This window comes from Anser cygnoides, chromosome 5, assembly GCF_040182565.1.
Source record: "Anser cygnoides isolate HZ-2024a breed goose chromosome 5, Taihu_goose_T2T_genome, whole genome shotgun sequence".
Classification (NCBI taxonomy): Eukaryota; Metazoa; Chordata; class Aves; order Anseriformes; family Anatidae; genus Anser; species Anser cygnoides.
The window spans coordinates 59,717,139-59,742,923 of NC_089877.1; the positions used below are offsets into that span (position 1 = coordinate 59,717,139).

The 25,785-nt window shown below is 44.5% G+C and overlaps 1 protein-coding gene and 1 long non-coding RNA gene across 3 annotated transcripts; both read left to right on the forward strand.

Moving 5' to 3' along the window:
• The first annotated feature begins 1,910 nt into the window (after nucleotides 1–1,910).
• On the forward strand, nucleotides 1,911–12,651 carry LOC125184941 (uncharacterized). Its single transcript, XR_010832026.1, has 3 exons — nucleotides 1,911–2,190; nucleotides 2,285–2,445; nucleotides 8,680–12,651. It is a non-coding gene; the product is annotated as an uncharacterized lncRNA (long non-coding RNA).
• Nucleotides 12,652–12,671: 20 nt separating this feature from the next.
• Nucleotides 12,672–18,800, forward strand: LOC136786288 (inositol 1,4,5-trisphosphate receptor-interacting protein-like 1). Of its 2 annotated transcripts, none has more exons than XM_066998471.1 (2): nucleotides 12,672–13,620; nucleotides 16,443–18,798. In XM_066998471.1, the coding sequence occupies exon 2, from the start codon at nucleotides 16,446–16,448 to the stop codon at nucleotides 17,949–17,951; it is 1,506 nt and encodes a 501-aa protein (XP_066854572.1). In that variant the 5' UTR covers nucleotides 12,672–13,620; nucleotides 16,443–16,445; the 3' UTR covers nucleotides 17,952–18,798. The 2 variants fall into 2 exon arrangements, with proteins under 2 accessions (XP_066854572.1, XP_066854570.1); XM_066998469.1 differs by lacking the exon at nucleotides 12,672–13,620 and adding an exon at nucleotides 15,728–16,165 and having other exon boundaries at nucleotides 16,443–18,800.
• Nucleotides 18,801–25,785: the final 6,985 nt, after the last annotated feature.

Sequence of the window (25,785 nt, forward strand, 5' to 3'; positions counted from 1 at the left end):
GACTAAGTGGCATTTGTGAGCTACGTAAAGCCCAGCCATGCCAAATGCTCAGTTGTCCTCAATCATTTCATTGTGTTTCAGTGTTACAGTGGCTGTGAAAGGAAGAGTCGACAGTTGTAGGTTGTGTTGGGGATCCACACTCACAAAGACAAAAATTGTCCATTTTGGCAACACAAGTTTCACAAACAGCAAAGAAGGGCCAAGAAATAAGAAGTGACACTGTATCTCTGACAACCTTCATTTTTATGGGATATTTTTGTCCTCTGAGACAGAGCTTGGTAGTGCTGATTGAAATGAGATGCTTATTTTGTTGAAACTAAAAAAAGATCAAACTGTCTGCAATTAGAGTTTTCAGTTGTGGGTTTATTATTATTTTATTATTTTTATTTTTCCATTTAGCTCAAGGACTATTATTGGAAACTGCCAGTAGGAGCTATAGAAAAGACTTGCTACTTCCACCCTGTTATTTATATGTATAAGAGTTACCTCTTGCAGAAATGCTTATTGTTTGGCATAGTTCATTTTTGTTTTGTTTTCCTGGAAGCCAAGTGTATCAATAATGAGATTTATTGTGCTTTTTTTTTCTTTTTTTTCTTTTTTCTTTGAATCAGTCTTGATGGCAGCTGCTACCCTCAGATTAGTCATCAAACAAACAAAGCTTTCAGTTCATATATTTGGCTCAGGGTTCAAAGAGCAACTAGACAAAGTAATGGAGGAAGAACCTGTCAATGGGTACTAAGTGCAATGAAAGCATTTGTTTTGGGAAGCTCCTATACTGCAAAGTATAACAGCTTTGGAGGATAACCTGGCACTGTATATTCATATACCTACTAAGTTCTTGTATTCCTTCTCATATATCTGTTCTTGGCCAGTATTGGAAAGAGGACAATGGGTCTTTCACATGAGGCAGTATCTCAGTTTTTTGTCCATGTGTTCTTATTCCATGTCATAAAAACACAGCAGCTTTTCTGCTTCTAACACCTTTCTCAGCAGCCACACCTCTGATTTGTGGAGCTACATTGGCTCTACATCACAAGAGAAAATAAAACTGCCTCCCTAGCTTGTTGATATGGTAATCTGCTTGCCAAAGGCTGCATGTGAAATGCAAAATGAACAGGATGTACTGAAATGAAAAGAGAGTGCAGTTAGGGACATCCCCCTCATCCACTGCTGCCCTCCCCCCAGAGCTGTTTGGAAACTGTCACATTTTGAAAGTAACCATTAAAAATCAAAAAGACGGGTCATAAAACCTCATGAAAATCCCTTTAAAAGACTAATACTGGTTCACATATTTCATTAAATAACAACCAGAGCAGTGAACCATTTGTGGCTGGCTTGGGTCATGTGAGCTCATTTGTGGCTTGACTTTCTCTTGATGAAATTCCTTGTGAGAGCTCTTCTCAAAGAGGGAAAAAAAATAAGTTAGTTTCACATATCAGGCTCAATCAGGTTGCCCAAATTATCATTTTTCACTGCTGTCAGGGAATCAGAAACATCCCTGCACCTTCTCCTCATCCCCAAGCACCATTCTGGCATGAATAGCATTTGGACCAGGTGAGTGTAAAGAAGTGTATGGTAGCAGCAGGCCAGTGGAAAGTTTAATGAAATGGTTCAGACCACTACAGCAACTACACGGGGTCATCTGGCTATATAAGTCTCGAAAACCTTCATATTAAAAACAGCCGGTGGACCCCCTGAGGTTGTGTCCCCCTGGCCAAGAGACATGGTCAGTGCTATTCCTGCTTGGTGCAATCAAGTTGCTTTGGTACAGCGACAAGCAGGACAAACACCTCCTCCATGGGTAAAGGCGTGTGATTTGGCTGAAGAAGTACCCAGATACTGCTTAGGATGGAAAAGATGTATCTGGAGATGGCTAAATAAACTTGCACTGAGAGGTTTCTACCCTTATGTGATGCTATTTGGATTAGTCCTGTTCACATCAGTGGAACTGGAGTGGTGTATGTACATTTGTGTTAGTCTAGCTGGAAAATATCCAAGATGTCTAGATAAAATTAATATTTTTTCTTCTTCTTCTCAATTTTGCAGTCAAAAATGGAAGTTTGATAACTGAGGAAAACAATTAATCAAAGAACCTTTCAAAAAGGGAAACTGTAACTTAAGATTTGCTGCCCTAACAGATGTCTTAAGTTAGTTAGAACAGGTCATCCACGTGAGGAATCCCAGAAGGATGTAAGTAAGGCTCCTCCTATTTTATACTAGCACTCTTCAAGCAAGTCCACCAATTTTTCTATTGTTTATTAAGGTCTTCTGTGTTCTTTTATAGACATCTGCTCAGCAGGAAGCAGTACTCAGCCTCTGCCTTTGACGGCCCAGGCAGGATTGTGTGCCATCTTTGACACGCTGCTCCCTCAGAGCCTGGGAAAGCAGTAAGAAATATGAGATGTCCTGCAAGAATGTGGAAGACATCATCTGTCTTGGAGCTTGGTGAGTTTCCGGCAAATTTTACTTATGGTCCAGATTCATATTAATTCCTCAAAATCTGCCATTTGAGAGGCTCTGAGCTAAGAAAACTGGAGGAAATTGAAAATCAGCATAAACCAGTGTCACCCTTGCACACAGGTTCTGAGTTATTTGGGGCCTCCTAGCTGAAGGGGAAAGCTTAAGATATCCCCGTGAACCTAGTGAAAATGTCTCCTCAACGCAAAGCAGCTGTCAAAAGCTAACAACAGTAAGCAAGCTGTGTTAGCAAGGGAATAGGGAGTAATACAGAAAATCTGATGGCTTGACAAGTTAATCAAAGCTGGGCAGCAGTTTAAGAAACCTCAGAAGGATATAAAACAGAGCTGCTCAAATGATTTCTACTGAGAGCTGCTGGATGGATTTAAGTGCTGGAGGCAGTTGGGTCATTTCATCTCCAGGAGGATGGCAGGTTATACGTGAGTGCTGGGGAGAGGGAATGGAAGTTGCTTTGCAGCACTGAAGTGGGACTGGGTGATGTTCTGGTCCTGTGCAAGAAGGGGAGCTCCTGTTTTGCCTGGGGAGATTTATGGGGCTGAAATGGGGTTTGGTAAAATGAAGAGAAGGAGGTGTAGGGATAGCTTCTTAAAGAGGGGATAAGAGAAGGAAGATGAAAGGAAATTTCTGGAGCCAAGGGGGAAGCACACAGGGGTCTATGTGAAGATAGGCTGGTGGAGGAGGGGGCCTATAGTTGGGTTTGGAGATTGAGAAAGCAGAGAATACATTTTGCAGCTGGTCCTTCTTTAATAGCAAATAACTTTATTAGACCTTGCTCCCATCTTGGCAGCAGGGGAAGAAAAATAAAGGAATGTTGCACTCAAATACCTAGCACAGCCCACCAGCAACAAAGAAGCATTTTCACCATTACGAAAGGTGCAGAGAGCAGGAATAGAGCAGGAATGACGGGTGAGCAGGCATGGGGGCTGGCAAAGAACCAGATTGTGAAGCCAGTGTGACAAACTCCCAGAGAACTGGGAATGCAGCAGAGCTGGGATGTTGCAATGTGGTAATTCAGTGTTAACACCTAAGGAAATTATGGAGGTTATTGCCCTGAACAGGGCTTCAGAACATAAAGAATGACTTGGAGCTTCAGGATATGGGTGTGTGTTAGTAGGTGGAGTAAAGGAAAACAGAGAAGAAGCTTTGAAGAAAAAAAAAATGGAGCTAACACTTTCTACATTGAGTCTCTATACTGCACAGGGTGGGATTAGTAAATCTTACTCATTAAAAGCAGAGGTGCACTCTTTACTTTTCAACAACAGGTGAAATTCATCCTTACAAACAAAGGCAGTGGAGTAACTGGAGACACACCTGCTCTTACTGTGGTTAAAGTTGCTCTTATCTCTAAAAGAAAGGCTGTTCCTCACTGATGTGCCTCTTTGCTGATCTGATTATGCCAGCTCATGAATCACAGTGGTGTATTTACATTTCTGAAACACATAATGTTTTGCCTAAGATCTTCCTAGAATTGGTGATAGCTATTACTCATTATCTAAAACATGAAAGAGGGAAATGCTTCCTCCTTTGGAAAAACATCATACCCTTAGGTGAGTGTGCTGGTTCATTCAAGTGTAGTTCAGTTTTCAGAATCCATTGTGCTTCTCTATTTACTTGAAAGATAGACACAAAACTAAGACAAAAAGAAGTGAGAAAACAATCGTGTAAGAAAGCACCAACAAATTCAAAACCAGTCTCTAAACTGAATTATCTGTTTACAGGGATATAAATGCCCTTCTGGCTCTTTAATACTGACTTGCATTTGTTGTACTAATGCTTAAAACGGAGTCTCTCATTCTTCATTATTTGTATTGAATAGCCAGGAGAAGATATCCTTTGGAAAAAAAAAAATGATGCTCATTACACTTTGAAGAAGGTGTTTGTTGCTAGGACATGTAATGTATTTTGCTATTGATTCAAGCCATATACCAGACTGAAAACTTGACCCACCTAAATGCTTTCTTGGTCATTCTGGCCGCACATTCAGAGGTGGCTGAGCAAGAAACCAGACCCATTCCCTCCTTGTGTGTGCATTACTGACTATGAAGCTGTAGTGTTTCTACTATGCCATGATAGATCTAAATGTGGGCACTGCTGAATCTGTTTTAAGAAAGGTGTGTTGTGATTCTGACATGCTGCTCACACCTTTGGAAATGCGGTTCTTTGAACACATGTCAAAGTCAACACAAAGCTTCCAGAAATAAAATGAAGAAGGGATAGCAGAAAAGAAAGATAAACAGGTCCTCAGAGTATGACCTCTGTTTGGAATGGGCGTGTTAATTTGAAGGTTGAAGGGCTCAGCTGACTCTGGAAGCCTTTTTTTTTTTTTTTTTTTTTTTAAACATTAATTTCTTGTACTCAGTAAGAAATAGGGCTGTGATAGCCCATGTGAGAAGAGACTGCAGCATACGGGAATTGCTCACTTTGGGGTCTGTTAGGGTGAAATTGCAGCTCTTGACAGACAGAATTACGGAGAGGAACAAGATGAAGAATTGAGCTCAGGGTCACAGGTGATCCCAAAATAACTGCCAGGAAGGTGGAGGTTGTTACATCTAAAAAGAAAGGTTTAAGAGGCAACAGATCAGGAGTTTAAGTGATGAATGGGAGGAAAGCAGAAGGAGAGTGGGGTGAGTAGCAGCATGAGGTGGAGGAATAAAGAAAAGACTGCAAAAAGAAAGTAGAGGCAACCTTATTCTGTGGGAGCCAGGAGGGTGAAAGGGCTGTTGGTGTCTGTCACCGGGAGCACTGGTCTCAGGTGAGGGCCAGCACCCTGAAATGCAGGGCTCAGGGAAACAGCAGAGCCTGGTGATGTTAACAACCTACATTTGCTGTCTTCTGCTCCGTTTGTGGGACTGGGCTTGGGAGTCAACTGGAAGGCAGCTGAAATCATGGAAAAAAATGTTGGGAGCTGATGTAACCAGGACAAAAGAGTGATTTGCAAGAGGCAGACAATTTTGCTTTCCAGCATGCAGCATTCTGATCATTCTATGTTTTCTTGTCTTGTTGGCAAAAATATGCCAGCAGGAGACAACAAATGGCTTTTAGCTTATTGTTTCCTGTAAGGAAAGCATTATTTTTTAAAGATCCTTCCATTAAATCTGCATATTCTTAGATCCTGAAGAAAACAATATGACTGAGAGTGTGGGAGGGAATTGAACAGCTGAAAATCTCTTTGCGAGGTCCTGCAATGGAGAATATATATTTTAATGTGAAACAGCGATGACAGGAGAGGCTTTAGAGAGCTTCAAAGCAAAAGCATCCAGGCAGTCAGTCCTGCAGGACTTCAAAACCTTTCATTGAGACAAAGCTTTTTGTACATCAGAGCTTGAAATTCAAATCAAGCAGAGAGCAAGGCAAGCCAACTCTGAGCATTCTGTGCTTCGCTTGAAGTCCTTAAAGGCTACAGAAGTTTCTCCATCACTTGCTTGCATTACACACAATTCTCAGTGCTGCTTTGCAGGTGTTTCTTTGCTCTCTTTCTTCCAATTTTGTTAAGCGGTCACATAGATTTGTAGTGCACCACATGTGCTTTTTAAGCTCTTGTTTGGCTGGATTCTCCTTCCCTCCTTCTGGTCTCAAAGGAAGATTTGTGTGAATATTTCAGATGTAACCCATATTTCTATTTTAAAAGCGTTGCTCTTCTTATCTTCATGGTCCCAGTGGTCACAAAGGGCTACTTACAAGGTTAACGTCAGGCTCCCCAGCACAGAATAAAGTCACCCTGGATTATGCAAATCACTTAAATAAACTCAATTGCTCTTCTCAATGGCTCTCCTTCCTTCTACTCATGATGAGTTTTCTTGATTTTTTTTTTTTTTTTTTTAAATGATGGGAGGGGAGAATGCAAGAAAGAGCAAAAAGATCCACAAACCTCTATTAAGGAACCTGAAATAACACTTAATTCTATCCACATAATGCTGGTTCACAGTAACGTATACGTTTCAATAATGAATGTCCAAAGAATCATCTAATGTAGGCTGCTTCAGCTTGAAGGCGGAGAGGAGACTACACTTCCTTTTGATGAAGGAACAACTGGGTATTTCAAACTCGTATCTATGATTATTCTTTGTCAGATTTGATTCAAAGAAATGCTTAAAGCTTGCTTCTAAGTTACCCATATTTTAAACCCTAATTTCAGTCCTGCCATCTTTCTTTATGTGCTGCTGTAACTGAGAAACCCTATGCTTTATCACTTACACTTCTGGCACAGCTCATCTATGCCAGAGACGGGGGGAATGGAGAGACTTTGAGTTTGAAACTTGGCTTTGGACAAACCCAGCAGAGGACTGAGGTGACTCAAGGTCTGGTACTCTGAGGCTTTGCTCACAGGCATTTGCTCCCAGGGAGCAATATTGAAACCTGCTTCTCTGTCAAGGTAGCATGAGAGCCTGGTGACTGAATGAACACCAGCCTAATCTCCTCCTTGGTCAATTGTGTAGGTAATCATAAAAATTATGTAACCCTGACCTGTTTTCACCAGCACTGCAGCAGCTGCATGTACCATTCCCCTGCTGAGCTCTTGAGAGGATTTTTGCCCAGGGAGAGCATCCCCATGCCACTGGCAGTGGCTGTTGTGGATGTGCAGAAAGCCACAGATCCAGAGACCTTTCAGGGTCAGGGAGAGTTCTGGTACCTCTGGTCTTGGGTGACACGTGGTGCCCTGCATGGCACCGAGGGGCTGGTGGCACATGGGGGGCTCACAGGCTTCTGTCCTGGGAGCCTTGGGGGGCTTGGTGCCACAGGGATGTGCCGCCACTTACAACCTGGCGTGACCTGAAATGGGTGGCTTGAGAAAAAGCTGTGCCCATCAAGGGTAGGAGTGTCTCTGCCAACCAGTTGCAGAGAGTTAAGGCAACCCCCAGCAAGAAATAATTCTGCTGTTGATCAAACAGGACAAGCCAAAGGTCCTGGTTTCAGCTGGGCATGGCATGGCTGAGGGAGAAGAGTTTTGTGTGGGTATGTGCCTGCTTTCCATTTTCTTGGAAATGGTGAAGGAATAGCCCAAGGCAGAGTCATGATTGCTCAGCAGTAGGCATCTGCTGGGCTACCAGCAGTCACAAAACTCCTCCTGGCATTCCTGTGCATTTTAATGTTCTGTTATTTCATAAACAGATTATTTTGTCCCTCAGTTCTAATCCTGATATCACTGGTATGCTTTTAACCTGAGGACAGAGGCAAAATTCCTCCAGTGAGAGGCAGTGGCTCCAGAAGTTAAGGTAAAGGAATGAAATGGGACTTATGCCTCCTGCTCCTGGCTCTGCTGCAGCTTCACAGCATAACACACAAAGTCACCGAGGCTCTGGGCGGTTCAGCCATCTGCACGGTGGAGACCACATATGTCTCCAGGAAAAGGCTGTCATTTGCTGATAACCAGCTCTGGGTCACCTTTCTGATGAAGCAGGAGTCTGTGGCATCACAGGCTTGAAGAATAGTTGTGACAGCACTTCACACAAATGCAACAACTTTAATGACACCATTTGCAGCATAATATGGGAGGACGGTAATTCCTGCTATGCATCTTCAATTCTGATGCTGTTTCTAGGTCAATACAAGGCAATGGTCTTTATGTTTTGCTCTGCTCTGTAGGTAGAAGCTGTTTATCACTTACATAGTGATACTTCCATACAGCCTTTCTGATGGACAGATGCTCAGCCAGCCATGCAGGATCAGCCTGGCACTGTCCTCTGTTGACACATCTGCTATCTAGGAGGGACAGGGAGTGTGCAGCTGTGGGCGGCTGGCAGGAATCCTTGCTGAAAGGCAAAGGTCCAGAGATGGGCACAAAGAACCTCCCGCCACCTGCAGAAGTGATTCCCACCTCTGAGGTGATGTTGTCTCTGCTACTGCTCCTGAGACCACAGGTAGCAGTCATCTCAGCATCTTGTGCTGTCCAGAGCTGGGCACAGTGTTTCACCCCACCTTCGGTCAACAGAAAACAAGCTATTGGACAATGAACTTTTTGATGAAGAAGTTAAATTTCTTTTGTTTGTTTATTTATTTATTTATTTTTAATAAAGGGCAATTCCATGTTTAGGATAAAGTAACTGCAGAAAAGTTAGGCAGATGAAGATGCTGTTAGTTCTCAGTTTGGGTGTCTCCTCAGAAACTGTCAAAAAGTGTTATAGAAAAGCTTAAGAAAATGTTGTTTGTTTGTTTGTTTGAAATAACTGACCCCAAATTAGCATTTTTTACTTTCTCTAACAGGTAACCCAGAGGGCCCAGGCCCTATGGCTCCAGTTTACCATGTGTAGGTTCTGTGCCTCAGGACAAGTCGTTATAGGACGCTCCCATCACTGGGACAGACACAAAAGCTTCCCATGCAGGAGGATGAGGCTCCTTACTCATAGAGGAGGTGAGAAATGCCTTCAGGTGAGCCTGGAGCATAATCTCTCTGCCAATGTAAGATTTAAAATGTTCCGTACAACGCTTTTCTTAGCACTAGGAGCTGGAGGAATCCCTATGTGTATATGCTATGTATTTAGCTATATATAACCAACAGGGGGCATTAGGTTTATGCTGATTAAATGTGGATTTCTGCTCCTAGCAGAGAGAAATCACAAACTTGCTTGATTGAAAACAGCAAGACTGGAATCCTGTATCCTGCAAATTAGTAAGATTAGGCCTCGTTTTTCCAGAAGATTTATAATTAGTAACTGGATAAGTCTATTCTATTTTCTTTGTCTAGCTTATGTCTCACTTGAGACGAAGATAAGTGAGATTGATATAATTAAGATCCAGATGATTTTTGCATGATCTGTAGCTCAAACAGCACTTGAAAAATTTAAGTGTTTCTGGTGCAAATTGGTTTATATTGATGGCTTCCAGTTTTCTAACTATAAATTAAAGTAAGGCTGCAATTATATTTTTTTCTGATAGAAATTAGATTCAGCAGTACAGAGTCAACTGCTGCTCTTCATTATGGACAAAACATTGCCCTGAGCTGTTTGATTACTGAATGCAAATGGCTGTAGCAAGGAGCTACAGTGCAAACACAAATTGTGGTCTCTGAAAATGAAAGTAGTATTTATTACAGGGATAATTACGATGGCTACAGCCACTCATACTCCTGTATGTGGGACCCTTCACTCATGTTCTGAGGGAGATGTGTTTTTTGATGCTTATAGCACTGGTTAAAGAAGCAACTTTTTCCTCTTCATACGAGGATTTGGAAAACTGTAGCCTTTTCTGTGCTGTTGCCACACTCAAGCAGTTAGATGGATGCTTTAGGTGAAGGGCTTTCTACTGTCTGTGGTTAACCTGAGCTGCATTTGAAAATAAATGCTACACAATTAGGAAGTACAGCTGAGGAGAACTGCTTTCATAAAGCAATATCAAAATGAATTGTTGGCTAAAAACGCACAGATGCTCTAAGTTTTGAGAAGTTGATTTAATTACCTTCCTTATGTTAAAATGGGTTTTAAATAACCTAATAACTTTAATTTCTTCCAAAATGAAGTAGCAGTTATGGTTTTGAAATAAAGTAAACAGATGAGTACCTCTAGCAGTAGCAGAGCTTTTGCCTGCCAGTGCATCTGGGATGCTGTGAGCAATTTTGGCCCCCCATGGTCAGATAAGAGGAATTCTAATTGGATCAGTGGCACACAGCATCTTTCTTCCCCTGAGCTTCTTAATACCCCTATCATAAAAGAAAAGGCAAGAGGAGTCTGGTTCATTTTTATCTAGCAAGAAGAAAGGTAGAAGGGATACAACCGAGTACGGCCAGTCCTGTAGCAGAGGTAAGAATTTATAAAGTGTGTTTATAAAGTAAAGCATGTTTTTTGCCTGAGAAATAGATGAAAGTTTGCAAACCTGCAGGTGATGAGGAAATGAATAGTTGTGTGGCATCTCTCTTTAGATGGTGCCTGAAGCAAAGAGGGTCGGATGCTTCCCAAGCATTTGCACTGATGGTAAGTCCATTCAGTCAGTGTGTTCCCTGGGGTGCCCAACCCAAATCTGCTCTGTCAGTAGTGGGAAATGTGTAGCAGTGACATTTCTGAAGTGCCCAGGTTGCTCTGATGTTGCCCCACTGACCTTCAGGGGCTGTGCTGTTCTCCCACCTGATGCAACTCTTTTGAATGAAGCTGATGAATTTCCACTGCGTGAGGGGAAGAAGAGCCTGTCCTGATGCAGAACGACTTTTCTCCATTTGTGTTCCCTGCATGAGAGTATGGGTGAGTGGTGGTTACAGGGCATTCCCTGGCTGGAGGAAATCATGAGGAAGGTACAAACGCTTGGGTCACCATCTTGCTGCTGCCTGGGGGTTCTTACCTCTGCCTGCTTGCCCAGCTTGTTTTGGATCTTAGCAGACAGCTCTGCATTGCTAAATGGGTACTGGGGGATCACAAACTGTTCCTTAAGTGCCAAATCTGCATTAGAAGGCTAGGCCGGGTTCCCTTCAGTGCACTCTAAGAAGCTGCTTAGTTTTAATTGCTAGTATCAGATTGTAGATTTCCCTTCATGAATAAATGAAGTGCTTAAAGATGTCAGAGGTTAAGTTACTAATAGGTAATTGCTCCAATAGCTTCTCCTTGAAATCTGCTCCTATCTCCGCATATATCTGTCTATCTGCTCAACGTCAGCAGTGATGGTTTGCTACTTTTAAAGCCCAAATACTCAGGGGTGAGCCTCCTATTCAAACCTTCAGCACAGGAGGACCGTGTAATTGAAAAAAGGAGAGTAGTTAGCTGAGGGGAGGGTTGGAGCAGATTCACTGACAGAAAGAAATCTGAGACTCCTCTCTTTCCTCACCTCCTCTTTTCCCCCAGTCTGTTTTTTAGCTAGTGCATTTTAAAGTTCGTGGTCAGGATTTCCAAAGCATGGGAGAGGGCTAATACATGTGTCTGACTTGAGCCCAGGAGTCAATAACAAAATTACATCCCACTTTGATGCTTGCAGATCTCTTCCAAAGATGGTCTTGAGTTACTCTGGCCCAAGCCCAGGAACAGCTCCATGTGCCTGTATGTATGTGTTGGTCTTGATGTCTCACTTTGTGCCAGGCCCAGAAGCAGCTGTGGTGCAGGCCCTTTGTTGCTCTTGTGCACCTTTCTAAAGCAGTAAGAAGGTCTTGAGGAATGGTTACAGCCTGGCACCATCTGCAGCTGCAGTTGTAGACTGAGTGGCGGCCTGGTCTCCTGAGGGCTGGGATGCTTGTCCTGGTCCAGGAAGGGTCCCTGTCATTGCTCCAGCTGCAGAGACTTGACTTGATTGAGGGATGGTCCTATATCTTAGGACCTCTTCCATAGTCCAAAGGTGCTGCAGGCAGTATGAGGTCTGTAGGCTTCAGACTGGCCACTTAGTATAAAAACAAGTGTGTTTTAGCTTCCATTGCTTACCTGGTGTGTTTGTACTCTTAAGGGAAGCAACAGGATCATCTGGAAATATATATATAGAAAGTTTCATGGTTGATGCCTTGGAACATCCTTTCTTTAAGGCAGAGTTTAGTGTCCTTCAATATATAACTTCGTATGAGCTACAGTTTAACTACATCTCATCTGTTGGACCTGCTCGTGTTAGTGAAGAGTTGTATTATTCTGTGTATCCAATAGAACAGCAAATTAGAGACACCTTTTCCATGCTAATCAATTAGTCATGTAAGATGTTACTACTTTCCAAAGAAGTGCTGGAGTAGCAGCTGTGTCACTTGTTATGAAAGGTTTGTGTGTCAGCAGATTCTGTGTCCATGTTACAGTTTCTGCAGAGCCAGCAGCAAACCCTAATAAAACTTAATGCAAGAAAACATCGCCAGCGAGGTGATGGGTTGAGATTAACTGAACTAAAAAGAGGCAATTACATGCTAAGTTTTTAAAATTTTCTGAAGAGTCAACATTACAAACATAGCAACTTAAGGACTTCTTTCTGCTTCTGTGAAAATCAATATGAAAATTTGCACAGAATTAATCTAAAGAAGAAAAAGGAGAGCCATCTAGCACTCGTCCTAAGCCTGGGCAGCTAAACTGTGTGAGCCATATTAGCTGTGGGCTCAGTGGAAAACTTACCTGGTGCAAGACTATGGAGCTGAATTAAATGTTTACTGGGGAATCTGTGTTGTTATCCTGCAGATCTTTTGCCTTAGGAGTCAGGAAAATGGATTCACTAATCTGTTTTTTCTCTTATTGCAGTTAGACATAAGTTGAAGACTAACCTGTATGGTAAGGGCAATGTTCAGCTGCCTTCCAGAAAGGCATGGGGGATCAGTTCCTCTGTTATGTGGTGCATCCATGGGTAATTGGTTTTGCTACCTATACACTGAAATTGAGGTTTCCATGTCAAACTGGTGTCTGTGAAGAGAGAGGGCGTGTGAGCAAGGGTTGATGCAAACATGCATCTGGTGTCATCCTTCTCTCCATCTCAAAAGGACTTTAGGACAGGAACATGAAGCGTCAGGCTGACAGTAAGAGGATTTGTATCTGATTGTAGACTGATTTTTATTTATTTATTTACTTATTGGTAGCCTGACTGCTCTGTCTGAATTTTTTATCTATAGAAGAACGCTTTTTTGCCTGTCTCTTGTCAAGCTCAAACTGAACCATGTAGGAACATGTACCTAGAGTTACAGTGCCTTCATTGCTGAAACTTTCTGGCTTTCCAGCAATATAAATTTTAGCAAGTATGTTTAAATTCAAAATTTACCCCCATGCTGAGTTCTAATGACTGTTTCTACTGAAAGCCATGGCTGAGCTAAGTCCCAGTGTAATTTCCTTCTCAAAGACAATTTTTTAAACAATTCTATATAAATGGTTTAAAATTGAAAGACCCATTATTCTTAACTGTGTCACTAATATTATAACATTTTTACCCAAAACATATAAAACACTTAACTTAGACTGCCAAATTAGAAGCAAAAGCCGTGTTTAAAGCATTTCTGTTTTTTAAGTGTATAATTTTCAGGACAATTTAATGTCATCCATTTATGTCGATGCTTCAGCTGCCAAAAAATCTTGATTTTTTTTTTTTTTTTTTTTTTTCCCTAGGGTACCTGAGGCACAGCTCTTAAGCTCTTGGAGACATTCCTACAGAAGTAGAGTGTGATGAAAACAGTGGGCTTCTAGTTCTGGAGAAGGCTTTTATGTAGCTCCTGCCTGTTCCAGAAGAGGCTCCAGAATGTGATGTCCTTGCAAAGAGACAAGGCCAAAGAAGGTGTTGAAGGTGAGTATAAATGTGGTGCCTCTGGGAAGGAGAATGAAGTCTGTCTCCAGCCATCCTGCCATGAGCAGCACTGATGGCTCTTTGCTCTGTCCTCTCTCTGGCCAGCGCAGCTTGCCTGGTGGCTTTCCATGCGTGCATGCTGCTAAGTGTGGAAGGAGAAAAGATTCAACCAAATAAAAGAACCAAGATCAGACCTAGGGTCCCAGCTCCCGGAGTCATAGGAGTACACATAATCCTAGCTTTAACTCTTAAACAAACAAAAAAAAGTATCTTCCCCTGGGAGTACCCCCAGGGGGGGAAAAAAAAGCCTGGAAACATGGTCACATAGCTATGAAGCTATCTACATCTGAGTGCAGGAAGCCCAAAAACTATCTCTGATGAAGCAAATGGCTCCATCTTCCAGCAGGGTGCTTGCTTTCCCCATGTGGGAATAAAAATGTTGGTTTTGCAGAGTTACATTGTTTAAAGGTAAGGAATGGGGTATTGAGATATGCTTGCAGTGATAAGAAAACTTAGCAGGCGACCTTGTAAAATGCAGACAACCAGACTCCTTAGAACAATTAGGTGAAAATCACGGTGTTAAGTCAAGTCAGATAAGTGAAGAAACATTACAGTAAAACTGTAATGTACAGTACAGTACTGTACAGTAAAACTTCAAACAGTAAAAAAGTCAAAAGAAATCTGAAATTTAACAGGCCGGCAACTGAAGGCCATGCATTGTCTGTGAAGCATATAGATAGATTGTGAACCTGGATTACCCGCTCAGTGGGGAAACAGGGGAGGGTCCTGTCATCAGAAAGTATATAAACCGTGTTTTGGAACCAGTAGGTGCGCTCCTGCTTGTGGGACGCCCACCATTGCAATCGCGAATAAATTACTGCTTCACTGAGATCCTCGTCTGAGCCTAAGTTATTGGCTACGGAGTGTTTCTCCTGCATGGACAGATGCAAGGACTTTCTTCTGTCCGTCAATTTAAAAATTTAAGAACATAGCATACTTTAGCTATCCTTCCCTGGGGGTCACACCCCTACCCTCCCTTTTTTGTTTTAGAAGCATAGCTTCAGGGTACAATGGGCCTGTTCAATAATTGCTTGACCCGTGGGGAGAATGAGGTATACCCGTCAGATGTTGAATACCCCACTGCTGAAAAAAAAAGTGGGGTGCATGGGCCCCATATCCTGGCCCACTATCTGTTTTAATCATTTTTGGAACTCCTAATTTCACAAAAGCTGACAGAAGATGTTTACACACATCCTTTGCCTTTTCTCCTGCACGAACAGATGTAAAAATACAATCAGAAAAGGTATCAATTGAAACATAAACATAGCAAAGTTTTCCAAATTCTGGCAAGTGTTTAACAAACAATCCTTTAAGTCTATTACTATTAATGTCCATGAGTGGGGGAGCATAGCTGGAGATGGCAATCCCGGTTGAAGTGCTCCCATATCTTCCATGACTTCATTAATTTTTCTCAGATCATATAACAGTCTCCATTTTCCATTCCTTTTCTTGATTACAGACACCGGAGAGTTCCAGGGCTAGTCATGGGAACAATATATCTCGCTTTAAGTTGTTAAGCAGCTCAGCCTTCGGGCCCTATGTATCCTATTCCTCCTGGATCGAAGGGAAACAGATCCGGCTCCTTTTCGGGGCCTATAGAGCCTGGATCAAAACGAACATTCAGGTCACCATGGGGCGTAACAGCAAAGGCCTGCGTTGGCTGTAGCAGCGGAGGGGCCGATGGCATAGCAGGCGGATCAGTAAATGAGCCCGCAGCTCCCTCGCTATCTGGCCACACGTCCCTGATTGTGGTCCCACATGGCTCTTTAAGACCTCAGATATTGCTCGCCAGGTGCCGAGCAATCCTGCCACAACCTTATTGTTTTTAGTAGCAGAGTCCCACACCTTGACCTCAGTTTGGTCCCATGTTTCAGGATCATAAACTGTCTGATTCGTAATAAAGGGAATAAGCTGTAAGGTTACCAGGACATTTTTTGTTTCTAAGGTCATACGATTCCCCATAGCGCGAAACTGCTTACCTTCGGCCAGTGAGGGGCAGTTGTGTGTGCGGGTCCGCTTCTCTCAGCTTCAGCTTCTTTTCAGCTCCAGTGCGCCTATTTCCAGCAACTTTCAATACGAGCTTCTTTGAGCGGTTTGCTGAGTTTGGCCGAACCTATCTTCATGAGGCGATCAATGTCCCTGTTCCTGTCCTGGTGCCTGTTCTGCTAGCCTGTCCCTATTCATTCCTTTTTTGGTTTTGTCCCTGTTTGGGCGCCATTTGTGGGACATGCAAAGGGATTCTGGGGAGCACCGTCTGGCCACGTGCCTCTGCATTCGTGTGACGCTAGGGCCTGGGCTGCCCAGGGCAGCTGGGAGTCGCTATGCCGCGGTGGGGACCGAGGGCGGGGCGGGGGTCCTGTGACGGGGCGGGGGCGCAGGTGACATCAGAGGACGTGTCACAATGGGGGAAGAAGACGTGTCACAATGGGGGGCGGCTTTTAAGGCAGCCGCAGGCAGCACTGCTGCATTTTGGCCTGAGCCATCGGTGAGTGCAGTACCGGGGGGAAGACTGGGATGGGCCAGGGCTGGGGCGCAATTGCCTGCCCCCTGAGGGCTTGCTAAGCCTGCAGCCAGGGCCCACCCGCTCGGGGCAGGGCTCGCGGCTGTCACCGCCAGCTGCCTCTTTGCTCTTGCTGCCTCCCAGCTCCCTCGCCCCCTCTCCTACCTGACCCCAGGGGCCTGCGGCTTCTGCTGTATCTCCCTCAGCCGCCATCCATCTCCCACCCAGCCCCACTGACCTGCTTCTCTCTCACCTCTTTCAGACCATGGTTTTGGCAACTTTCTTCGTCCTGACGTTCCTGGGCTTAATCCATAGCCCAGCGAAGGTTGGCTACGAATTAGATGAAGCTACAAATGAGTACATGCGGCAGCGTACGGAGGAGCTTCAAGAACGCATGATGCAGCTCCTGTTGGAAATTGAGGCGGGGGAGAAGGAGCAGAGCTGGGCGCATATGGGAGCCCCGCACTTACCTGAGTTGCAGCACTGGCTGTTCTGGGCCTATGGTGGTGTTGCTCTCCTGTACTTTTGGAACTTGTGGCTGCTCCTTAGAGATATCCCGGAAGATGAAAGCAGCAGTGAGGAGGAGAGCTCCAGCAGCGATGAGCAGCAGAATAACGAGAGAAATCCTGTTGAAGGAAGGGATGAAGGGAGGATTTTTGCAGAGAGAATCCAGTGGCCAGTGCAGAGCATCCAATTCAACTGTCAAATGATAAAGGTAATGGTGGGAGACCTCCTCCGTTTCATGCGATGGAGCCTGATGAACACTTTCTATCCGGTGCTGCATCCACCCATTGGAGTGGGTAGTGCCTTTGAAGGCTGGAGTCCCCATGACAACAACACTATTGTCTATCGCCTGCTCGTGCCCATGACGGCTCCTCGTGGGCACTTCTTCCACCTGGAGCTGGGCAATGAAGAGGAGCTGCCATCAAGGAACTCCTGTATTCGCGTGGAGCTGGTGTGCACGTGCATGAGGGAGCAGAACTTTGGGAACATGGTGTGCTTCCTTCACCAACCTGAGGAGGAGCTGAGAAGAAATCCGGAGCCCAACCTCCTACAGACACTGTGCACTGACTCCTACCTGGATGTGCATAAAACCTTCAACTGGTTCCAGCAATTAGTGAAAAGAGCTTATAAATTTTTCCCTGAGTCGGCCAGAAGACACATTCGTGTGCTGCCATCCAGACGCTCCTGCAGGCTTCGTATGATTGATGTCTTCAATAGAACCCTCTTCACTGAGATCATGCTTGGGGTTCGACAAGGCAATTCAGACATTTTTCTGAGCAGCCAGAAGACAGAGGCTATCTTCACCCCTGACACGATTTGGCCACAGAGCTGCGCTGTGGCAGAGATGAAGTTCTTCCGGCACATAGCCGCGAATGCGCAGCAGGACAGTTTCCACCTCAGATGCATGCAGCTCTGTGCCCGGATCCTGGTGGGCAATGATTTTACCACCTATATGTTGAAGACAGTTGTTATGCACCTGCTGACCATCATCCCTTTGGAAAGCTGGCACAGGAGGGATTTTTTGCAGCGGATGGATGACATCATGCAGTACCTGCACTGCTGCACAGTGGAGAAACGCCTGGACCACTTCTTCTTTGGAAACGAGGCAATGCCTAGGATCATCATCTTGCCCCCAGATTTCCAAACGTCCAGACCACCCAACCTCTTCCAGCACATGGCACAGGAGCCAACTGTCCATGCCCGGGCGCTTCGTGAATTCCAGGAGCTGCGAGATCGGCTCACAAGACTGCTGACCTTTGGGAACTGAAAGAGGTCTTCATGCACAGAGCTCTGCGGGGCGCTCTGCTGACAGCAGGCAATGACCTCCCACCACAGAAAGAAGACGGGAGAATGCAGGACACAGAAAAGGATGGGAAAACTCTGTGCAGCAACCCACTGCCAAGTGCGGCAAGGTCCTTGTATGGACAGTCTACCAAGCGTAGTAACCAGTGATGACTACGGTGGCTACAAAGATAACTGTTTGCCACGTGCTGCAGAGCTGAGCGTGCTGGACATGGAGAAGATGCTGCTCAGTCGGCAGTGGGAATTGCTCGTCCGTGTTCTCTCCACAGCCAAACCACCCTTGGGGGAGGCACACCCCATGCAGCTGAAGAGGCCACTGCAGGGAGGCTTGAAGCAGAGACTTCTTTACCAGCTGGACGGTGACCATCTGGCTCTTGCCCCGTGTCCACTCACTCCGGGAGCTTGGCCTCTACAAAAATGCTAATATATTTCTTGCTTGAACAAATGTTTTGTCTGTGAGTGTCTGTACCACACTTGGTCAGGAAAGGCAGGCATGAGGTGCTGACAGCTGGGCTGCCACAGCATCGGGGAGCATTTTGCTGTGGAGCTGATTCCGTGGGCTCCAACTGCGCTCCTTTCGGAGCTAAAGCTCTGCTGCCTGTCCTTGTTCCTCCAGCAGGGCAATGAGAATAGCTCAGCACCCTCCACAGTGCCGTCTGTTGCTGGTGTGCTGTGTGGAGTCTAAAGGGGGGACTTGTGCAACCTGAGGCAAACCATGCCCTGGGAGTCCAACGGCATTGCCCAGGATGACCGTGGGGAGGCAGAGGTCACGCTCTCCAGGTGGGGAGCCCCCTGCACAGGGGTGAGTGCCATCAGGGAACACTGGGGCTCTGCCTGCACTGGCTGCTGCACCAGTACGAGCCTCAGGCACAAGCCAACGCAGAGCAGCGTCTCCAAGAGCTGGAAGTGGGGCTAAGGCAGGAAGAGGAGGAGTGAGCGTCCGGCAGCGCTGGGCACCTCCCCTCCCGCACACCCTCATTGCCATTCAGAACTGTCTCCCTCGAAGCACTGTGCTCTTGTGCCGGCCCAGCCAGAGGAGAGGCCCCATTCCACCACCAGCACAGCCACCAGGACCCAGCCGCCAGTGGCACGGAGGCACCGAGAGCACTCCCACGTCCACAGGCTCCGAGGCCAGCACCAAGGGAGCCGATGTGGCATAAAGACCACACGGACACCAGGGTGCTTTTAGGATCAGGAACTGCCACTACTTTATTGATGACATAACATCAGCTCTCTCTTACTGAGGGCCTAACTTCATCCCTCATATTGAGGACATAACTTAATTATCCTTGTCGCATCCCCATATTGAGGACAGGCTCCCTTCTCATACCATTCGCCCCACAGCAGTTCTTTTCCACTAACCATTCATTGGTCAACACCCAGCAACTTCCATGCCTTAATGGCTGGAGAACAAGCAACCGGAGAAGGCAAGGCGTCTCCTGAATCCCCCTTCTTTGTTCCCTCTAAACTCTACATTCCTGATGGCCTCATCGTTAAGAGTCTGATGTTATCACCAACCATGGGGCTTGTCGACCCCCATGGCCACACTCCCACATCTCCCTCTTCTTTATTAACATAAAAAAGCGCGATTAACGCAAATTAGGAAAGCACGATTAACACAAACTAAAACACAGAGAAAAACTACCAGGCATACTAATTCTATCTTTAGCAGACTTTGTAACCACACCCCTAGGAGAGGCAGGCACTGAGTGCTGCCCAGCTGGGGGGGCTCTGGCTGCCCCTCCAGCTCCTGGAGTCCTTGTTTGTGGGTCCTGCATATGCCAGCGGGACCCTCCCATACGTTGTTTTTTGTTTGAGCTGGAGTACAAACCGCGGAGGAGAGTGCTGTGATCATGTTAAGGCAGATGATGAAACGGCCGGATGGACCTATCGTGCTGACACCCATCTAGGACCGGCTCCTGTTAAAACACAAGCACAACCTCGGCCCCAGGTTATTAGAGTGTAGGGCCCTTCCCAATGATTGGTGCTTTAATTTTTTACCATGACTTGTGTTATAAATGACCGAGTCCCAAACAGGATTGCAATCAAAGTTTACAATTTATTAAATGAATAGAGGCAAGCAAACAGCGCTGGGTGTGTCGGGAGTCTCTGCTCCACCAAGACGCACACCTGTTACATAAGGCGGCTGGTTTTTATGCTCCTAGGGTAATACATATTCATTACTACTTCTGGAAGAGGCAGGGTTATTATAATTGGTTTCCGGAATCCGAAACCCTCCCAGGGGCACCTGCGTATCAGTCTCTGGTGGTCTCTCAGGGGTCGCTCAGGCTGAAGGCTCGTGGTCTTCCTTCCAGACTTTGTCCTTCAGTCGTCCTTCAGCTCCCCCTTCCTCCTTATTTGGTAGCCTCTGGGCCGGATTTCAGAAACTTGCGCCACATCCCGTGCAGTAGTCAGCAGTTTTCTCTAAAAAACCCTTTTGTTCTCTTATCACCTAGACCCGGGCCTCAATGTTAACCCTTCAAATCCCTTATTGACACGAATTGCAGGACCATTCCTTACAATCCCTCATCTTCTTTTTAATATCATCAATTCGTGTCTCTTCTTCAACCTTTGCTAGTAACAACTGTATTTCATCAGTCAGTTCTCAGGGGGTCCATTTCTTAAGCATCATTATTGACACATCACCTTTTTTCTCTACCGAAGTCGTCACAAATTGGGTACTATTTATTATTCGCCATATCAACAACGTAAAGCAAGGTATCATACAAGGTATAAACAATGACATCATTACGCCACATAAAAATAAAAATAGCATCCTTTTAACCCATGGTCCACCAGGCAACCATGAAAAGATATCCCAATCCATACTCTTCCAAGGTTGTACTGGGACATGGACTAGCTTTCTAATTTCGTTTGTTATCTGTTTAACCACTTTTCCATTATCATCAATCTGTAAACAACAATTAGAATCACTCAGTTTTCCACACACTCTCCCTTCTTCTGCTAGTAAATAGTCTAAGACCATTCTATGTTGAAAGATAGCATTCCTCATCTGAGTGGATTGATCAGCCAAAAGATCCAAGGCCATTGCTGTTTGATTGGTTACAATTTCGAGGATAGCTTGCAACCTAATTATTCGGTTTAAATTATAAACAGGTTCTCGGGCTCCCGATACCACTTCATTCGGGTTCCAGGTAGCTGGCCCATAATGCTGTATGATTTTTTCAGGAGGCCATTCATCCTTTCCCCATTTTTGGGCACTACCCCCGGCTAAGGAAGTATCAATAGATCGTTTCATTCTGTTCAGGTCATCATATAATCTTATTCCCAAATGTTTGTTTGTGACAATAAAAAGAACAAGGGTCTTATGTACCCCACATAGCATATTCCTGACTAGTTTCCGAGTAGCCTCTTGTAAGTGTGTTTGCCACACACCCAATAATGTCCCTTTAGGGCCCACATCCTGTTTGGAAAAGGACCATCCCATCCCTCTTTACCCTTTGGGGCGTGATAATACAGAGTGTCCTTATAACCAAGCGGTCCTGTTACAATGTCTGCCCCGTTTGTACTCGTATATGCGCACTTCCAAGCTCCCACATTGGGTTTCCACTTACAGTTACGGCGGCCTGTCATATTATAAACTGACCAGAAATGTTTAAAGAACACTCGCCTCCCATTCTCATTCTGCCATCTCCAGCAATAGACCCGCACCACATGCTGTTCTTTAGTGGTGTTATCACGCTGACAGCTCAAGATTTGACCGTCAAATTATCCCCCTGCTTGTGCTCTTGCCATGGTTTCACATCCGGATCCAAAAAATGCCCTATATGAGCACTTCAGCCAAGTCCCGTTTCTCAGCTGGACATGTGTGGCGTTCCATTTCCCACTACGTGCGGTACAGTTTATAGGATTACATCCAGGATTAGTATAATCATATCTGGGAGACAGAGTCCAATTGCAAATGCTTTTTCCTACCGCCACCGTTCCTGTTCTGTTCAAGCAGTATATACCCTGAGCTGATGAGTGCAATTGCCATGGGCCTCCTTCCTCTTTCCAAAATTGTGTCCCGTTATGAACTTCGCTCAAATTACTGACCCACCACCCCTCGGTCCTCCACAAATCCAGCAGTTACTAAGGTTAAAGGCCTTGGCCACTTCCTCCCCCAAAGTGAAAAAGATATTCCTCCGTTCTTGCCCATGGCCCAATTGCCCTCGTAAAAACAATACCAGGAAGTGTAGCATTTCTTATCCTTTTGCGCCGTCCAATCTTGAGAGTGTGGGAAACACCTTCAATCATGGGGTTGGGCCCGCTTTCAGGGTCGATTTGAGCTTGTGTTACCATTCAGCCTTTCGGGGTGATCCAGCTCCTGGAAAACTAATCACAATTTTATTATGGGTTTAAAAAGGTTCTTATGTTATTTTTCTCAGGACAACCTGATCTTAGCGTGGGAGAAGTCCGGTCAAGGCCCTCTCATTCGGCGGTCAATATCCATAGGGATTGCCTCCCTCGGTAGACCATACACACCGCAGTGGAGGTCCTACCCCGGTCTTCCCTTCTCCCTTTTCTCCCTTCAGACTTGTCCTCCTTATCCGGTGCCCTTAATTCATGCAGAACCTCATTGCCGGAATAGTAGTTCCTCTTTAGTCTCAGTTTCAGTTCCTCAGGAGAAGACTCAACCCTCCAGGCTTCGGTAGCTATTGGTCCTTTTATTCTGGATGCATGGGTCCAACCCCTTTCTGCTGTTCTCACAGCTGTTTCAGTAGTAAGTAAAACAAGGTACGGTCCCTCCCATCGGGGGTTCAATGATTCTTCTCTCCAGGTTTTTATTAAGACCTTGTCTCCTGGTTGTATCTTATGAATAGCAAATCCTAAAGGTGGTGTTTGAGTCATCATCCCAATTTCTCTTAGCTCCTGTAATCTCCTTCCAATGGTAACTATATATTTCTGGATACTATGATCCTCAGCTACATTGTTTCCTAGGGGAATCCCTTGAGAATAAGGCATACCATATAACATTTCATATGGTGATAATCCAGTCTCACTGTGTGGTTTAGTTCTTATGTTTAAAAGTGCCAATGGTAAGCATTTCGTCCAGGGCAGCTGTGTCTTGATCATTAACTTAGCCAATTGTTATTTTATTGTTTGATTCATCCTTTCTACTTTCCCTGAGCTTTGTGGGTGCCACAGAGTGTGGTATTCCCACTGAATACCTAATGATTGACATAACTATTTTATTATTTTAGAAGTAAAGTGTGTGCCCTGATCAGAATCAATGTACTGGATTATCCCATATCTAGGTATTAAATGTTCTAATAAAATTTTTACCACCATTTGTGCCGTAGCTCATGCTACACGATAAGCTTCTACCCATTGCGTTAAATGGTCTACTATTACCAATAGATATTTTATCCTCCCTACCTTGGGCAATTCAGTGAAATCAACTTGTACTTTCTGGAAAGGTCTATAAGCTGTTTCTCTCAGTTGGTAATTCCAATCATTTTTCCCAATTTAAATTTCAAGCATTGCAAAAAAACCCATCTTTTCCTGTTGGCCAGTTGCTCCTATTACATTTACAGACTAATTAACAGAAAGAAGCTCCTGTAACCAGCAAAAATTCAAGCCTCTGTCTTTGTTTCCTAGCTTTATTTCAACTAGTGAACCTGCTAGGGTAGATGCCCCAGGTCCCCGTCATTCCTGACTGTTGTAAGTTTGTCCTGCAGCCTAAGACATTTTTTTTTTTTTTTTGATATCAGGGGCCGATTGCCCTAGAAAGAGGCTAGCCAATTGCCTCTCTTTGTTTTCTGAAGCCAGGTCCAAATTTTTTGTCTGGTTTTTTTTTTTTTTTTTTTTTTTTTTTTTAGCATTTCAAAGTTGGTCCAAAAATTCAAAAATTCCATAGGGGTTTCTTTTGGACCTTGTTGGAACAGATTCTCAATTCCCGATTTAACCAGATTTTGGTATTTACATAATTTCCGGGGTGATTAGGGTCTCAGTGGGGGCATCGGTCAGGGGAATGCAATCTTTGACAGTTCCCTGAGCGGTCCCATTGGCAATCTGAACTCACACATGAACTCAGGTTGTTTTAAGCGTTAGCTGCTTTTCTGTTTCCATGACAACTCTCTCGGACCCATCATGGTCCCTCTGCCCCAGGGGGCTCACACCCGTGATTTTGAGATCTCAGCCTCGGGTTTGAAGCTCATTCAGCTTCAAACAGCTCTGTTAAATACTACATGCCACACAACCTTTAACACGTTCAACAACCCTTTTAACACTTCCTTTATCTTTCTCCAGCCTGTAATTTTCTAATGCCAACACCAAAGGCTCAGTCAGGGGCCAACTTAATTCCATACCTTTTCCCTCCAAGATGCTGAAACAACATATCAGTATACAACATTTCATCCTATTTTCCTTCTCTCCTCAAAAACAACATTAATTACAAGACACTGTTATAGTTGATAGATCCATAAAGTGGCCATTTAGTTTATATAGTGGCCACAATTAATTGCAATACTTAGTGGAAGTCCTCTTGCTTTCTGTGCCCCCATTTCTAACAATATCCTTCCAATGTGCCAATATGCACCCAAGGAGGCTTTCTTTTGGACGTCTTTGTTTTGGATATTACCCATTTCCTTGATTTCCCATTAGCTTTTATTTATTTATATTAGTTACTGTCCCTTGTTTCAATTTCCATGCAAACCTTTTTATTGCAGGTTTTTACTATCTTTTCCTAATCTTCTTCCCAAATGTCCCAATTCTCTGGGATTAAACTCTTCTTTCCACATACAAACTTTACTATTTCAGATTATTAATGAGCCCCGTTCCAATCATAAATCCACAGGACTTCAGAAAAACACTTGAAGGACTCAGCCTTCCGTCTTCCAGACAAACAATACCACCTTTTCCACAAAATTTACATTTCAACAAGACCGAATTTCAAGCCGAATGCTAATTTTTCTCATGCAGTTTGTTAGTAAGCCTACATAAAACAAGGAATCACTCCTGTGTATCCGTCAAGATGGGGGTTTAAAAGGTATTGAGGCCTAAATAAATTTGCTCTCCCCCTTCTTACCAAATTCCCAGGGCTCAGGCCCAAACCTCCAAAGAAGTGACTCTCCATTCTACTGCTTTGAAAATCAGTCAGCCCCCCTCCCCCAATACTTGGGAAACTGACCAAACACCACCATGAATATGCCAAAACTTTTAAAGTGTTACTTAGATAATGCTCCCACCTTCCTCCTTGTCACACTCAAAACTTTTAAGAACAAAATAGGATTACAAGATGCACCGCCGGGGGTGGATTGTTAGGATATAGAGGTAGTAAATTATTTAATGGCTCCCATTTATCATCTTTTTCTTTTTCCTGTTTTTCTTCTCCTTCTTCAAACTTCTCATCTGCTTTTAGTGTAAATATTGAGGCTGGAAAAGGACGTGAAGTCCTGATCCATAATTCTGCATAATCACTTTCCTCCTGGCTAAAAGGTTCCTTTGAATTAACATGTATATTTAAGGCCTGGCAAATCCAGTCTTCAAAGGATCCAAAAACGGGCCAAAAGACATGTGGTCTTAAAGGCTTCTTTGGCCATTCTATTATACAATACTGGATCATTTTTAATTTATGTTTTCCTTTTTTGGGGCCCCTATCGTTCCAATTTCTAATCATTATCCCTAATGGACTTTCTGGTGGTATGTCTGGTAATTTGCTTCCTTTTCTCTGGTCCCGGGTCTTCGATTTTGTCTGACCCATCTAGGAATTTTACTGTGGCAATTTCTACAGCCCTTGGTTGCCTTATTGAGAGCGTCTAGCAGGGGGTTTAGGACCTATCGCCCACCCACGAATC

Excerpts from the sequence above, each read along its gene's own strand:
- LOC136786288 (XM_066998469.1), top strand. The coding sequence starts at position 16,082 with ATGGGGGAAGAAGACGTGTCACAATGGGGGGCGGCTTTTAAGGCAGCC. Across the intron at positions 16,166-16,442 it reads CATTTTGGCCTGAGCCATCG|ACCATGGTTTTGGCAACTTT; the intron begins GTGAGTGCAGTA and ends CACCTCTTTCAG.